At 40.9% G+C, this 15,129-nt stretch overlaps 1 protein-coding gene across 1 annotated transcript; it reads right to left on the bottom strand.

Moving 5' to 3' along the window:
• Nucleotides 1-13,918: 13,918 nt before the first annotated feature.
• Nucleotides 13,919-14,791, bottom strand: LOC124295563. Its single transcript, XM_046745986.1, has one exon. The coding sequence runs from the start codon at nucleotides 14,789-14,791 to the stop codon at nucleotides 13,919-13,921; it is 873 nt and encodes a 290-aa protein (XP_046601942.1).
• Between the last annotated feature and the right edge of the window lie 338 nt (nucleotides 14,792-15,129).

Raw genomic sequence — 15,129 nt, forward strand, 5'->3', positions numbered from 1 at the left:
GCGAGAGAGAGAGAAATATTTTCGTATAACGCCTTGGCGTAGCAATTGCGCTACTCGATACAAATTAAATACGTTTGAATGATGGAGGCTGGTTAATTTGCCGAAACATACCGCCCGCCTTGATAGACTTATGAAAGTGTATCAAAAAAAAAACAAAGTATTACAACAAAAATTCGATAATTAGGAGAGAGGCGCATGCGCCAAGTTAATCAACACGTAAAATTTTCGCACTCCGTCTTCAGCGAATTTTTTTTTTTCTGTTTTCCATTGAATATAAAAATTCTTTTTCGTCTCTATCATTGTGAAAGTCTTATTTGCCAGTTGTGTGTTTTTAATCGGTGATTTTTACTACATTTGTCGCTGTTTCACGTCAAAACAAAATGTGTCGTCCAAGTGCGCGTCTTGTGGGTTGCCGTTCGAGGGTAAAGGCCTAACTATAACTCCTTGCGAGTGCTGTCTTAAAGTGTTTTATTGCTCAGTGTCTTGCACTTCGTTAGCTGCAACTGAAATCAGTGCATTAAAACTCGCCAACCCCACTTTGACGTTCAGATGCGAAGCCTGTCGGAAAGATGGTGGCATTAAGGCCATTCATTTGGATCTTTTGAAGAGCATTTCGGCAGACCTGGGAGTTATTTGCTCATCATTCGGTTCTTTAGAAGTTGCATGCTCAACAATTAAAGCTAATAAGAAACGCATCGATGAAGTTGTCGATAAGCATCTCAGTGGAATTATAAATGAAATATCTTCCATGAAGAACGACATTTTGGGGGTTAAAGTAGCTGGCTCATTTACAAGCACACAACCTTCCATTAATATCAGTATTGGTGAAGTCAGGGAACGTATCAAAAGAGAAAACAACATCATTATCCATAAGTGTGCGGACAATAACAATGCGTCGGATGACTTGAATTTTGTCAACAGCGGACTAAGTAAGTTGTCTCTCTCCGTAGTTGCTGGTAATATTATACGTCTTGGCAAATTTGAACTAAACTCGGCTCCACGCCCTCTACTGGTGCGTCTCAACAACAGTGACTCCGCTAGACTGGTAAGGAAGAGATCTCCCTTTCCCGTCGAATGCCCTGTGGGCTTTGATAGAACCATCGTGGAGAGAAAAAAACTGAAGGCAGCACTCGCCGAGCTAGCAGAGAGAACAGAGAAGGGGAAGAAGGACTTGATGCTCATTTACAAGGATGGCTGCCCTACCATAGGAGTCAAGCAGCAACGTCACGGCAATAATAAAGACTCTTCTCTGGATGCTTCTAACCGCGATGGTTCAAAAAACGACTCAGCTTAAACATTTACTATCAAAACGTCCGCAGCATTAAGGGTAAACTGCTGGACCTCTCTTTAAATATGTGTAACAGCGTTCAGAAGTATGACATTATTATTTTTTCTGAGACTTGGCTAACGGATAATGTTTTGAACTCTGAACTACCTTTCGACGACTACATAACTTACAGGAAAGATAGATGTATTGCTGGAGTGAGCAGGGGTGGTGGTGTATTAGTTGCTGTAAATAAAGCCCTCAAGAGTCGTATATGTGAAATCGCATCAGCTGATGTTCTTGTACATTATGATCAGCTGTTCGTTCGGGTTTGGTCGTCTGCCTGTGATATTATCATTGGAGCAATATACATTCCGCCTGTTTCCGATTCCTTCTCATGTCAGGAGCATGTCATCGTAGTTGAGGATATAAGGGATGCCTTCCCGGCATCGGAAATGATCATTGTGGGCGATTACAACCTGCCTGGCATTTTTTGGAGCCCCTCTGATCGCTATTTCGTGCCATCATCCACAGCGTCCGCATCTTCTTCTGCAACGTGATTTCCATTGTTTTCGTCTGCTGTTTTGCCGACCGCCGAATCATCGCGCTCACAGACTGCTAAGTGTGTTACGGACTCATTTCGTGCGTTAGGGTTATCTCAGTGTAACTTTTATAGTAATTATGTGGGTAACACATTGGATCTGTGCTTTTCTAGTGTGGACTGTTACGAAGTTGTTTTATCATCCGATTTATTATCTAAATTAGACATTTTTCATCCTATAATTGAATTTTTGAGTCATCAAATGTTAAATTGTACGCACTCTCTTATGGATTTTCGCAACTGTGATTATAATGCTATCAATTGTTTGTTATTAAATGTGGATTGGGTGATTGAGTTGCGCGGTTTATCTATGTATGATGCTACCGATTGCTTTTACAGGATTATTAATGATATTATCAGTGTCAATGTACGTTCCAATAATAGATTTAAATCGAACTTCCCTATCTGGTATACCAAAGATCTCCGCAGTCTTGTTAACTCCAAAAAAGTAGCCCATCTTGTCTATAATAAGTCTCGTAATCTCGACGACTATCTAATTTTTTGTAATCTTAGGTCTCGCTGTCACGAACTGTCAAAATCCGTTTTTGGGAAATACATTAATGAGGTGGAATCTGATATTAGAGTAGACATCAAGCGGTTCTGGAATTATATTGACATCAAGAGGGGGACGAACAGGTTTCCTCATTCCATGAGATTGGGAGCAGCTTTCGGCACAGGAGGCAAGGAAATCTCGGATCTTTTTGCCCAAAATTACGAGAGTATATTTATTGAGAGTCTTTGCGACCCATCGTCCATTGACTTCGATGCTATATCCAAGTACTGTGCCCCCGGGGATCGCGTGCAATTACCAAAACATCAGATTTTCTCTATTACTAGAAAAGATGACTGGAATAGTATTTCCAAACTCAAGCCTTCGTGCTTGATCAGTCCCGATGGGATCCCTGCCATTTTTATTAAGAATTGTGTCCTTAATGTTGTCGACGACCTTATTTAATCTGTCGTTTGAATCCTCCTATGTTCCCCCAATACGGAAGCTTTCGTATGTAAATCCTATTTATAAAGATGGTGCTCGTGATGATGTACTAAATTACCGACCTGTTGCTCTCATTAGCCCTATTCCTGGATGTCTTGATGATATTATTTGTAACAAACTGACTCCCCTTTTGGTACCCTGTATTTCCCCCATGCAGCATGGCTTTCTCGCGGGCCATTCGACAATTACCAATCTTACCGTCTATACTAACTAAATTTTTAATTATTTTGACTCCAAATCACAGGTTGATTCCATTTATTTAGATTTTAAAACGCCTTCGAGTCTGTTAACCATGACATCCTCATCTTCAAGATGAGTTGCTATGGTTTTCCGGAAATTTTATGCAACTGGGTCCGCGAGTTTTTGTTGAATAGAAAACTCAAGTTAAAGATCTCTGGGGCTCTTTCCAGAGAATTCTCTGCCTCTGCTGGGGTTCCACAGGGCTCCCATTTGGGGCCACTTCTGTTTTTGTTATTCATCAACGATATAGTTTTTACCTCTTTGTCTAGCAATATCCTTTTATTCGCCAATGACATTAAACTTTTCATGAAAACTTGTAACCTATCTGACTCCATCATCAATATGAATAAATTAGGGCTAAACCTTAGTAAATGTAAATCAATGTCCTTCGCTCGAGGCTCTTATATTGTTCATGAGTACACACTAGGTGGCTCTCATCTTTGTTCACGGGTTGATTCAATTAAGAATCTTGGGATGCTATTTGATTCTAGTCTGTCTTTTGCACCTCATATTGCTAAGATCATACGTAGGGCCAAAAAGTTGTGGTTTTTTATTCTTCGGAACACACTATGTTCTAAGGACTGGGAAACCATCCGTTATCTGTATATCACTCTCGTTAAATCTGTCCTAATGTACGGCTCCACAGTTTGGCGCCCTTACTACAAAAATGGCATTTATGTGATGTAACGTCTTCAGCACAGAGCTCTGGGTTATATGTCAGCTAAGGCCTTGTCCCCTATGCATAAGTTTGATCACGACTACCATCAAGTTGCTGTTAAATTTAGTGTTCCTTCCATCCTCTCATCAATGGAGATTGTTGAGTTGCTGTTCCTTTTTAAGGTTATGTCCGGGAATATTCTATCTGTTGAGTTGCGAGGGCTCATACTTACTCGGTCTCAAACTTATGCGACTCGGAATCCTGACCTTTTCTACCCTAGAGTGGGACGTGCTCGCTTTTTCGACTGTGAGCCCGTCTTTCGTATGTGTACTCTGTACAATAATTGTTCTTTCATTCTACCCGACTTGTATGATTTTTCGTTAAGCATTCGTCGTGTGTCGTCGTTATTGAAATCTAAGTTTTGGAATTTTTTTTCTCAAGTTTTGGTTCATTCTTTTATCAAGGTTAAAATTGGTTGTAACGGCGGATATTGATCGTATTTGATTACTTATAAGTGTAATGCATATGTATCTTTTTTTTTTCCTTCTTCAAAAAGGCTGCGGCCGTATAAGAAATAAATAAATAAAATAAATATATAAATAATTCGGCGTGTTCATACATGCATTAAGCGGAGGATGCAAGGGGGAGTATACATAATTTTACAATCGGGCGCTTCAGAACCGAAGTTCGCGTTCGCACTGTCACAACACGCACAAGTCCATCCCCGTCCGGATGAGTTTGAATGACGCTTCCAAGCGCCCACTTGGAGGGGGGATAACGCTCGTCTTTAAAGAGAACTAAGGTTCCGATTTCGATGTTGTCCTTTTTCAACTGCCACTTAGACGTCATTTGCAGTTGTTACAGATATTCGATTCTCCACCGCGCCGAAAAATCCTCTAGCATTTGGCGCAATAATTGCCAGTGCGATAGTCGTGAGGCGGGTAATTCCGCGAGAGAAGGTTCCGGGATTGTACCAAGTGCGGAGCCAACCAAAAAATGTCCCGGAGTTAAAGCCGATATGTCTGATGGATCACCAGACAACGCGCAGAGTGGTCGTGAATTTAGCACTCCTTCAACTTGGGCAAGAAATGTCGAGTATTCTTCAAATGTTAATCCGGTTTCTCCAAGGACGCGTTTTAGATGAAATTTTACCGATTCAACCGCGGCCTTCCAATTTCCTCCGAAATGAGGCGCGGACGGAGGATCAAATTTTCACTGTATGCCGTCGTTCGCGAGGACGTTGGCGATATGCGCGAATTCCTTTGAAGACGCACGAAATAGTTTCTAAAGTTCCGAAGCGGCACCAACCAAATTTGTACGGCAATCACTTGTAATCGTTGCGCAGATTCCGCGTCTACTGATAAAACGTTTAAGAGCGGCGAGAAAAGCTTCCGACGTATAATCCGACACGACTTCGAGATGCACGGCCGATGACGAAAAACAAACGAACACAATAATATAACCTTTGTAGGTTTTCGCGCCTCTACCACAAAACGTGCGAAAAGTGATTGGTCCGGCAAGATCAACCCCGGTAAAAAAAAAATGGACGCGCGTTCGCGAACCGACATTTCGGAAGTTTTCCCATAAGCTGTTGCCCAAGGGTTGTGCGTTGTCGAACGCACACGATGCATCGATGAATAAACGATCGAATATGTACACTACCTCCGACGATAGAATACCGTCGGCGAATCGTTGAGCGCGTTAACTGTGTACCGCCGTGAAGTGTCGATCGATGTGCGTGATCGATGACGAGCGTAGTTAACGCTGAGTCCTTTGGCAAAATGATGGGATGTTTTTCATCATGCATGTAGAAGGAATTTTGGAGCCGCCCACCGACGCGGATCAGACCGATGACAGATGAAGGGAGTGAGTCGCACGAGGGGGCTCGAGCACGAAATTTGCTCGTTCTTTCGAAGAGTGCGTAATTCGAGGTCGAAACACGCCTGCTGCGTTTCTTTCACCCAGAAGAGGCGAGCTGTTTCTAATTCGGACGGCATCAGGTGTGAACTAAACGCCTCCACTCTTTGTACTTTTCGGAATTTGAGTGAAGCGCGAAAACACCAAGCCGTAATCCACAATAAAGACGTAAAATTTGAAAATCGTTCCACGAGAGTCTACATTTTTGAAGTAGTTTCCGGGTCAGTCACATTCGCATGTTTTTTGCGAATCTCGAAGACTGTGTTATGATCAACTGGTGGATTTAATGATGGCCAAAAGGTCGAGTGCTTCGAAAGCCAGGGTGGGCCCTTCCACCACAACGTATCAGTTGCGAGCTGCAGAGGAGATACTCCTCGTGAAGCCAAATCCGCGGGGTTTTCCTTTTCGGGCACATGATGCCAGCGTGAATTTGAAAGTTCGTTCATTTCTGTCACTTGATTTTGCACGACTTTTGCCCACCGATGAGTATCTCCGCGAAGATACGCGAGAGTCACTGTAGAGTCTGTCCACAAGTACGCACAAACATCCGAAAAATTGAGCACCTCTCTGACGTGCGCAATTTGACGGGAGAGTAGTAACGCGGCCGAAAGCTCAAGTCTTGGAATTGTTACTGTTTGCAGTGGTGCAACCTTTGTTTTAGCCGATAAAAGAGACACGTGGGTGACTTCGAAATTTGTTATTATACGGAAATACACTACTGCACCAAGAGCGATTTGTGATGCATCGGAAAATCCGTGCAACTCCACTATCCAGTCACTCGTGCGCGGACCGAGCCGTCGTGATAGCGAAATACGCGAAAGATCATCGAGGGTTTTCTCGAAACTAAGCCATTGATGCGCGAGTTTTTTTGGGACTGGGTCGTCCCAGTCAAGTCAGGCTTTCCAACGTTCTTGGATGAACACTTTTCCGCGGATTATCATCGGTGCGATCCATCCGAGAGGGTGGAATAATTGCGCGACACGACCGAGAACACTGCGTTTTGTTATCCGTGACAGCGTCGGAAATTGTGGCGAAGAAAATCGAAAAGAATCAGCTCGAGGGTGCCAGAGTAGTCCGAGAGTTCGGAGAGGCGAATCGTCTTCGAATGACACAGTACGTCCCGTGTCCTTTTCCGCTGAGGGAAGATTCCCCAAGATATCCTCATCGTTTGAAGCCCATTTGTGCATTGCAAACCCGCCCGCCATGAGGCAGTCTCGAATTTGTTTGATTTTCTCCACTGCACTCGAAATGTCATCACCGCCAGAGAGCACGTCATCCACGTAAATCTCGCTTTCGATTATTTCTGACGCGAGAGGATACCGAAAGCGCTCGTCAGACGCAAGTTGCCGGAGAACACGAAGCGCGAGATACGGCGCGCTTGTAAGACCGTAGGTGACAGTGCATAACTGGAACGAAAAGGGGGGTTCGCTTGGAGCCGGTCTCCACAAAATGCGCTGAAAATCCCAGTCCTCGAGATGAACGCGAATTCGCCGGTGCATTTTTTGAATGTCCGAAGCGAACACCACCGCGTATGGCCGCCAACACGAGATCACATCCGAGAGTTCCAATTGGAATTTCCGGCCTGCATACTGCAGATCGTTGATCGATATACCTTTATCGGTTCGATGAGAGCCGTTGAAGAAAACGCGCACTTTCGTGGTTGCACTGCTTTCGCGAATAACCGCATGATGCGGCAGATAGAACACGCGACGCGGTTCTGGTTCCGTTTCTGCGACTCGTTTCATGTTATAGAGAGATTCATATTCCGATAGAAATTCCGTGTAAGCTTTTTTGAGCTGTGAATCACTCGCGAATCGGCGCTCTTGCCGCAAGAGTGCAAACAGAGCGGGTTTTCGTGAGTTGCCGAGATCGTCCGGATTACGCTTGAACGGAAGCCGCACGACGTAAGGACCATCAGATAAGCGCGAGTGAGTTTCGACAAAGTGTCGTTCACACTGAGCGTCATCTTCGGAGAGCGTAATCTTTCGACGCGTTCCTGTTTCTTCCTGAAGCCAGAATTGTTGAAGCAGCTCTTTGAGTTCGTGATCTACGGGACACTATAATCCGTGAACGTGATTCCGAGAGTTTGATTTGCGACGAAATAAACCCGAGGAGAACCCATCCGAGGGCCGTTTTTTGTACCATTGGACTTTCGGAGTCCCCTTTGATCAGTCCGTTTTCGAGGATCGCACCGTACACCTCCACGCCAAGTACCAAATCGATTGGTAGCGAATTAAAAAATTGAGGATCGGCGAGCTCGAGGCCTTTGATATGAAGCCAAGCCGTAGTAATCATACGAGCCGGCGGAATGTAAGATGTTAATTTCCTGAGAACGAAAGTGTTTACGGAAAGCGAGTACGAGGAGTTCACGCGAGAATTTAACCTGACTGTAATGAAATCATGACACACACTTGTTTGTGTTCCACCGATTCCGTGAATCGGAAGAAAAATACGTTGACGAGGGAGTCTGAGTTTGTTTGCAAGATTTTCGGATACGAAGGACACTTCCGAACCTTGGTCTAAAAGTGCGCGTGCTTCGTATTCGAAACCGTTTTCAGCTGTTGAGCGAACCAGCGCGGTAGCAAGCAAAACAGCTGTTCTCTTGAACGGACGCGAAGGCGCGATATCGCTCGATGCCGACTCGTCGCGAACACTTTCTTCATTATTTTGCGATGCACTCATTGGTTGAAGATTTGATGTCGAAGGCACGTTCGTACCGATGCTGCCTTTGCTACTGGAGCTCGTACTTTGTTGATGAATCGTTGTATGATGCGGACCGGTGCAAACTTGACATCGTTTCTGGGACTTGCAATTACGAAAATGATGAGGACCCAAACAATTATAGCATAGTCCCTTTTTCTGGAGGACTTCGCGGCGTTTTTGGATAGGTTGGTTTCGATATTCCGAGCACGCTGATATACATATAATGCGATGCTTGGCAGATTGCACATGTAGGATTATGTTTTTCTTTTCCTGATATATTCGTGTTTGGACTCCCGACATCCACTTGATGAACCTTCGCCTTTGAGGTGGTGGTGGTTTGTTTTGAATTTTTCCCCTGCATGTGACGTTCGACTGCTTCAAGCGCGCGTACGCGGCTAAGTAAGAAATGCTCGAGTTTTTCGAACGATGGTGGCTCTGTCTCTGCCCCAATGGTGAGTTTCCACGTTTTGAAGATTCTGAATTGAGTTTTCGCATTGTGAAGTACACGATCATATGATCCTACGACTCGATGTGACTTCCGAGAGTTTTCAGCGTTTCGAGAGAATCTTTGGTCACGTTGAGGAGCGCTTTGGTATCAGCGGTCGATTGGGTTTTTGCTTGAGGCGCCGAAAACAATGAAGCGAGATGGAAGTCGATCAGTACACGTTTGTTTTGATATCGCGCAACGAGTGTCTGCCACGCTCCTTCGAAATTATTCTCTGTTACTGTGATATTTTTCAGTCAAAGTGCGGCTTCCCCTTGTAGACTCATTTTGAGGTACTGCAGTTTTTCTACCGCTGAGAGCTCTTCGTTGGAGCCGATCATTGTTGGGAACAAATCACAGAATTCTGACCGTTCCTTCGGCGATCCTGTGAATTTGGGCAGATTGATGCGCGGTAATTGCCGTGATTGTGGTGCGTTTCGAATCGACTCATTTGCTCTTGAGATATTTGCTTCTTGCGGTTTCCAAGTGTCAATCAATGCTAACATCTCTGCCTTACTATCGCAATAAGCGTCTGCAGTTTGTTGATATACGTCTTCGGTGAAATAAGGCACCTTACTTCTATCCTCGCGTGGTAGCGTGCAGAGACGCTCGTGAACGGCTTGGAATATTTTCCAAATGGTTTCCAGGGCTTCAACTCTTGTTGAGCCGTGAAAAGGCGTTCGCTTTCGAAGTTCAAGCTTTTCGAGGTTAAATCGAGCTCTCTGAATAAACCCGCACAGAGATTCTTGAATGGCAATAAGCACGTCGATTTTGTCCGACATCGTGTTTATGTTTCGAGCGAAAGACCTTGGCCAGCACGAACTGGTACACTAACTAGTAACACGAGAGTTTGTCGAGAAAGATACGTGGAATTTTGCTCGATGATTTGCGATTTGCAAATTCTAAGTGAAAAGAGAGCGCAAAATTATGCACTAACGTGTTACATACGAAAAAGAAATTATAGCTTCGAGTTTTTTACCTGTTGATCCTCTATAACTGGGATCCGACTCGAAAGACCAAAAAATGTTCGATAGAAACCCTAGATATGCTCCAAGATCCCCGGTGATAAGAGAATCTGGAGGGTGGAAGGGAAATAAACTTTAAAATTCGGTCACAATAGTTAAATCTGTCAATAACAGTGCTTTATTGTGATTTAAGCGATTTCGCTTGGTAGAATTATTTTTTTGGATAAGTCCGAAGACCCTGATACTCGACAACCGATCAGCACAACGGTTGACGAAACACTGGCGAGAAAGAGAGAAATATTTTCGTGTAACGCCTTGGCGTAGCAATTGCGCTACTCGATACAAATTAAATACGTTTGAATGATGAAGGCTGGTCGATTTGCCGAAACAACCTTTATGAATATATATCGCATAAGTATGTGGAATGAGAATGGAAAGAATGTTGAAAATGATTGAACACTAATACCAAATGTAAGTGCTTGTAAACACTGATTGATATAGTCTAGTGGGGTTTTTTTCTTGGGTTTTTCTTCAACACCCATGCAACGAATGTTGGACAATTATTTCATTGCCCAAGTAAACAAAAGGTGAACCAAGAGATAAAATAATATAAATCTCAATGTTTGAATTTAAATAGTTGATTGCTCAATTTGAGTGGGAGTGTTGAAATATGCAAATTGATCCTGAGTCGATTCCTATTATATTATGTAATGTTTTTTTTAAATTATTTCTTCGCTTCCTATGAGTCATTTCTTTTCATATGTTTGTATGGGTTAATGTTCTAGAGTGATCGAATCGTCGTTGATTGCCGCACCGACGACTTTACTTTTCAAGGACTCGTGTGAGAGCAGCACCTCCTGGAACTCGCTGTAAATGCTTGAGTGTTTTCACGGCGCATGCACCACGGGCCTCGTGAGAATTGCGACATAAGCCCGGCCATCTTTTGTTCGGTCAACTGACTACGTGTAACATCTCTCAAGTGAGCTATCAAATGTTCTCATTTGTGCATTCATTATTTATGCGACAATCATAAATTCAGTGTAGGAACCACTCATATCAATCGTAGCAATTATTGCACAGGCAATAAGTTGCATAAGATCAGTGCATCACCACCACCACTCATTCTTATCTCGTGCACGCAGCCACGCCACGAGCATATCGGTTTTCAACAGGGCAACTCGCACTCAGCCGCAGTACCCATTTATACAATTGTACTGGGCTTCTCATCATTCGTGCAACTCATAGACAATTGGGTCACCCAACTCGCATCGAGCACCCGTGACTGTGAGTGAAATAAAGACCGTGAAATTTGACACGTTCGTTCAACGACATCTTCTCCCTCCATACGTTGTCCACGATATCATTCATAACACCAGCCATACAGTCCACGTATACATAGCCGTACCATCACAAGGCCATTTTCAAACAGTTAAAATGTGTGAGAGGGACCTGGTCCTTCACACATCGACAGTGTAGAAAAACAACTTGTTTTTCTACTGAGGACGAAGGCGTCCTCTCAATCATTCAACGCTCTTGATAGAGTAAAGACCTAAAAGTTAAATAAAAAGGCATTCAAGCACGTCCACCTAAACAAAGGATTTATTGACACTTATTAAAATCACCACCTCACTAACAGTAAACCCAACAACGGTGTCGGAGGACGACGATGCTCTCGGTGAGCAGTGGGCTGCGATGACTCCCATTCGCTGTCTAATTGCGTGGTTTGCGTGCCGATCGTTGCTTGCAGCGTCGTCCTCTGTGTTGTAACGCTGGCGTATGTAGCTGGTGATGCCTTCAGAGGAGACAGCAGTAATGGAAAGTTGCCTCTGTATTGGTAAGTGGGAGTTGCAATCACGCCAACTGGTGCTAAAAATTGATACTAGTGAAACCGGGTCGGCTGTCAGATCACTATATACGTTGCGTGTAAACAAATGTATTTGTTTGTTTGTATTTTATACTGTATATTTATAAAAATTAGTTAAAAAACTTTTACAAATTATAAGAACAATGTTTTTATCAGTGAGTGAAATTTTGGATCATTTGGGTTCTACGCCCAAGAGCCGGAACTTCATCGAAGGCGAACAAGTTGTAAATTCTAACCACTTAATCTACATAGGAATATTAAGTGAAAATGATGAACAATACAAGTTATTGTCATACTGTACGAGTATACAATCGTCTAAAAATCGAGAAGATCCTCACGAGATAAATTCAATAATTGCAAAAAGTGGTAAAGTTATTTCATCGGTTTGTAGTTGTACAGCTGGATTGAGTGAAAGGTGTAAACATAGTGCTGCAGTATTATTATTTTGTGCACGGTAAGTTTAAATTATATCATTAAAATTTTCGATAAAATTTATTTAATATTTCGATAAAGTTTAATTATGAATTTTTTTATAATTTTAGAAATGATGTAACTGGTTTCAAAATCGTATCATCAACAGACAGGAAATGCCTTTGGAGCGCGCCACGAGATTCTTGTTTAGAGCAATATAATGCCAAGCCTTCAAGTGACCGTAGTTGTTTTAAAATTAAAAAGGATCACCTGGAGTTAGATGATGAAGTTAAAAAGCTGATCAAGGAGAAATTGTATTCAAAACATTTGAAGTCAACGTTATCAGAGCATGCGTATGGGCGTGAATGATTAATTTTAATAACTGATATTTTTTTTTTTTTATAAAAATTATGATAAAGTAAATTTACTTAAATTATATTTGTGATTCGTTTGATTAGCTATCAACTAATTACAAAATATTATTAATTCAATCAATTATGTATATACTCGCTAATTAATGAAAGCTCTATTTTTTATAATCAAATACTGTAATGGAATTTCTTATACACATGTGCAATTTTGCATTTCAATCAATTTTGTTTGTTGTATATTTTAATTTTTATGGACTATTTACTTCATCAAGCTTTTTGATTTTTTTGATATATTTATCTTTTTACACTGTATTTTATAATTTTTTTTTGAATTTATTTATAATAGAGCTGGACGACATGCTCCACTACATCACACTGTTGAAACTCTACCACCTGAATACCTTCGGCAGATTGGATCCATGATTTTACACTTATCCTCCTCATCTATCCTCTGTAATTTATCTGAACAACCTTTCCGACCTCTACGAGAATATTGTCAAAAAATGTTTGAACAGTTAACAGGAGATCCTGTTGATATTTGTAAAGAAAGTAAAAAATTTTATAGTATCTGGCAAAAAGAACGAAAGTTTAGAATCACGGGCTCGCAATGTTATAAACTGTACACCTACCGAAAAAATCCAAAATCTAATTGGAAGAATAAATCGCTAAAATATATTTATCCTAGCACTTTTTCTAATACAGCAATAAATCACGATTTGAAATGTGAATCAGACGCTCGAATAGCATATGACAAAAGTACATCAACTAATGTATTTCAATGCGGTCTCGTAATTTCAGAAAATAATCCTTGGCTTGGTTATTCTCCTGACGGAATTATATTTGAAAATGATACGCCTGTTAAATTGCTGGAAATTAAATGCCCATACGAAGGTAAATCTCTAAGTATGGATGATATTATTTCTAATACAAAATACCTCGAATTGGATCCGAAGAATAATAACAATTTGATTTTGAAAAAAAATCATAAATATTATGGCCAGGTTCAATTTGGAATTGGTATTTTAAATGTTAAAAAAACCGATTTTATTCTATTTTCCTCTCACGATAAAAGTTTGAAAGTTATTACTGTTGATTTTGACGAAAAATTTGTGAAAGACTTATTTGAATCTTTAAAATTAATATTTTCCAACCAAATGTTACATCATGCTTGCAAAGATGAGCAACGTAATTAAAAATTTGTACGAAACGAAATACTTCTGTGAAAAGTAACCTTGTTAAGTAAACACTCCAAAAATGTTAAAGTAAGTTTAAATGTAAAAATTAAGATTTTTTATTATAAAGTTTAAATAAATATTACATTATTAACAGTTATTTTTGTATTTTAATCATTAATCTGCGTTGTTTGACATAAATTTATCATTACTTAAAATTGGAGAACTTAAATTTACAACTGCACCAATAATTGTTAATATTTCTTTGCCCTTGTTAACAAGACCACTTGGCATCCGACTTAAATACTTTAAGTCTTTGATTGGAACGCTCTATATGAACTCGTGCTCTGGCGATTTTCGCACTTAAGCGCGACTCTTCTTTGGAAAATTGCAGTTTTTCTTTCTTGAATGGAGGTCGTATTAAAGTTATATCTCTATCTTTACACAGCTTATCTACCCTAAACCCTTTGTCGACCATCAGTGCTTCACCTTTTTCTAGTGAATCCAATATTTTAGATTGCTCAAATATAGCATCATCCGAAGATCTCCCTCCATACATCGAACTAATGTAGGATAACAATCCTCCGGGAGTTACACCAGTCATAAACTTGATGGTGTACGTACTTTTATATCGCGAATATGTTGCTTGTTGACAACATAACGATTTTGGTTTCTGTATAGAAATTTCCGTACAGTCCAGCACAATTCTAACATTTCTAAAGCCATTGAAACATATGGGAAGATTTTGAGAAATCTCATCTTTGTCTGGAAAAGGTATTCCATCTTTCAAGCAAACGTAAAGCATGTCGATCATTTGCAGAATAATTTTACGGCAATGTGACGCTGAAGAGTACTTAAATAAAACAGTTAAGATTGCATACGATAAATTATGCTTCAATTTGATAAATGTCATAATAACTTTGTTGCGAAGATGCATTCTTTCGGACTCGTACTTAGGAAAGCCGATTTTAAAAATATCAAGGATGGTATTTAAGATATCAAAGTTCACAATGCCGGTTAATGTATTGAGTTCCTTCTCAGTTTTTATAACATCACAAAGATCAATCAGCAAATCACCACTTCTAATTTGAACACCAGTATCAATAAATTTTTTTTCAGTCGTTTCAACATTTTCCACTGACAACATTGCCACAACAGATCTATTATCATTTTCTTCTGAAGTGATAAGACTCGTTGCAGTGTGATCCAAAGGATCTGAATTTTTTTGACCATCAAAATCACAAGTCGACTGAGTAGTAGTTGAACTTGTTGATGAACCCAGTTTTTTATTATTAGTAGCTTCATTGCCTGAAATGATGGTATTTTTGTTTTTATCTCTGTTAATTCTTCTTCTCTCTCTGTCATTATTTATTTTGTTACTGGATCCTGGTTTTATATCAGTACAAGGCAGATTACAAGAAGGCACTGCGGTTTTTTTCAAGCGTCTTTTGCCTTTTGACCCAGAATCTGCGTAGAAAACAAATT

The sequence above is a fragment of the Neodiprion lecontei genome, chromosome 7 (genome assembly GCF_021901455.1).
Source record: "Neodiprion lecontei isolate iyNeoLeco1 chromosome 7, iyNeoLeco1.1, whole genome shotgun sequence".
NCBI lineage: Eukaryota > Metazoa > Arthropoda > Insecta > Hymenoptera > Diprionidae > Neodiprion > Neodiprion lecontei.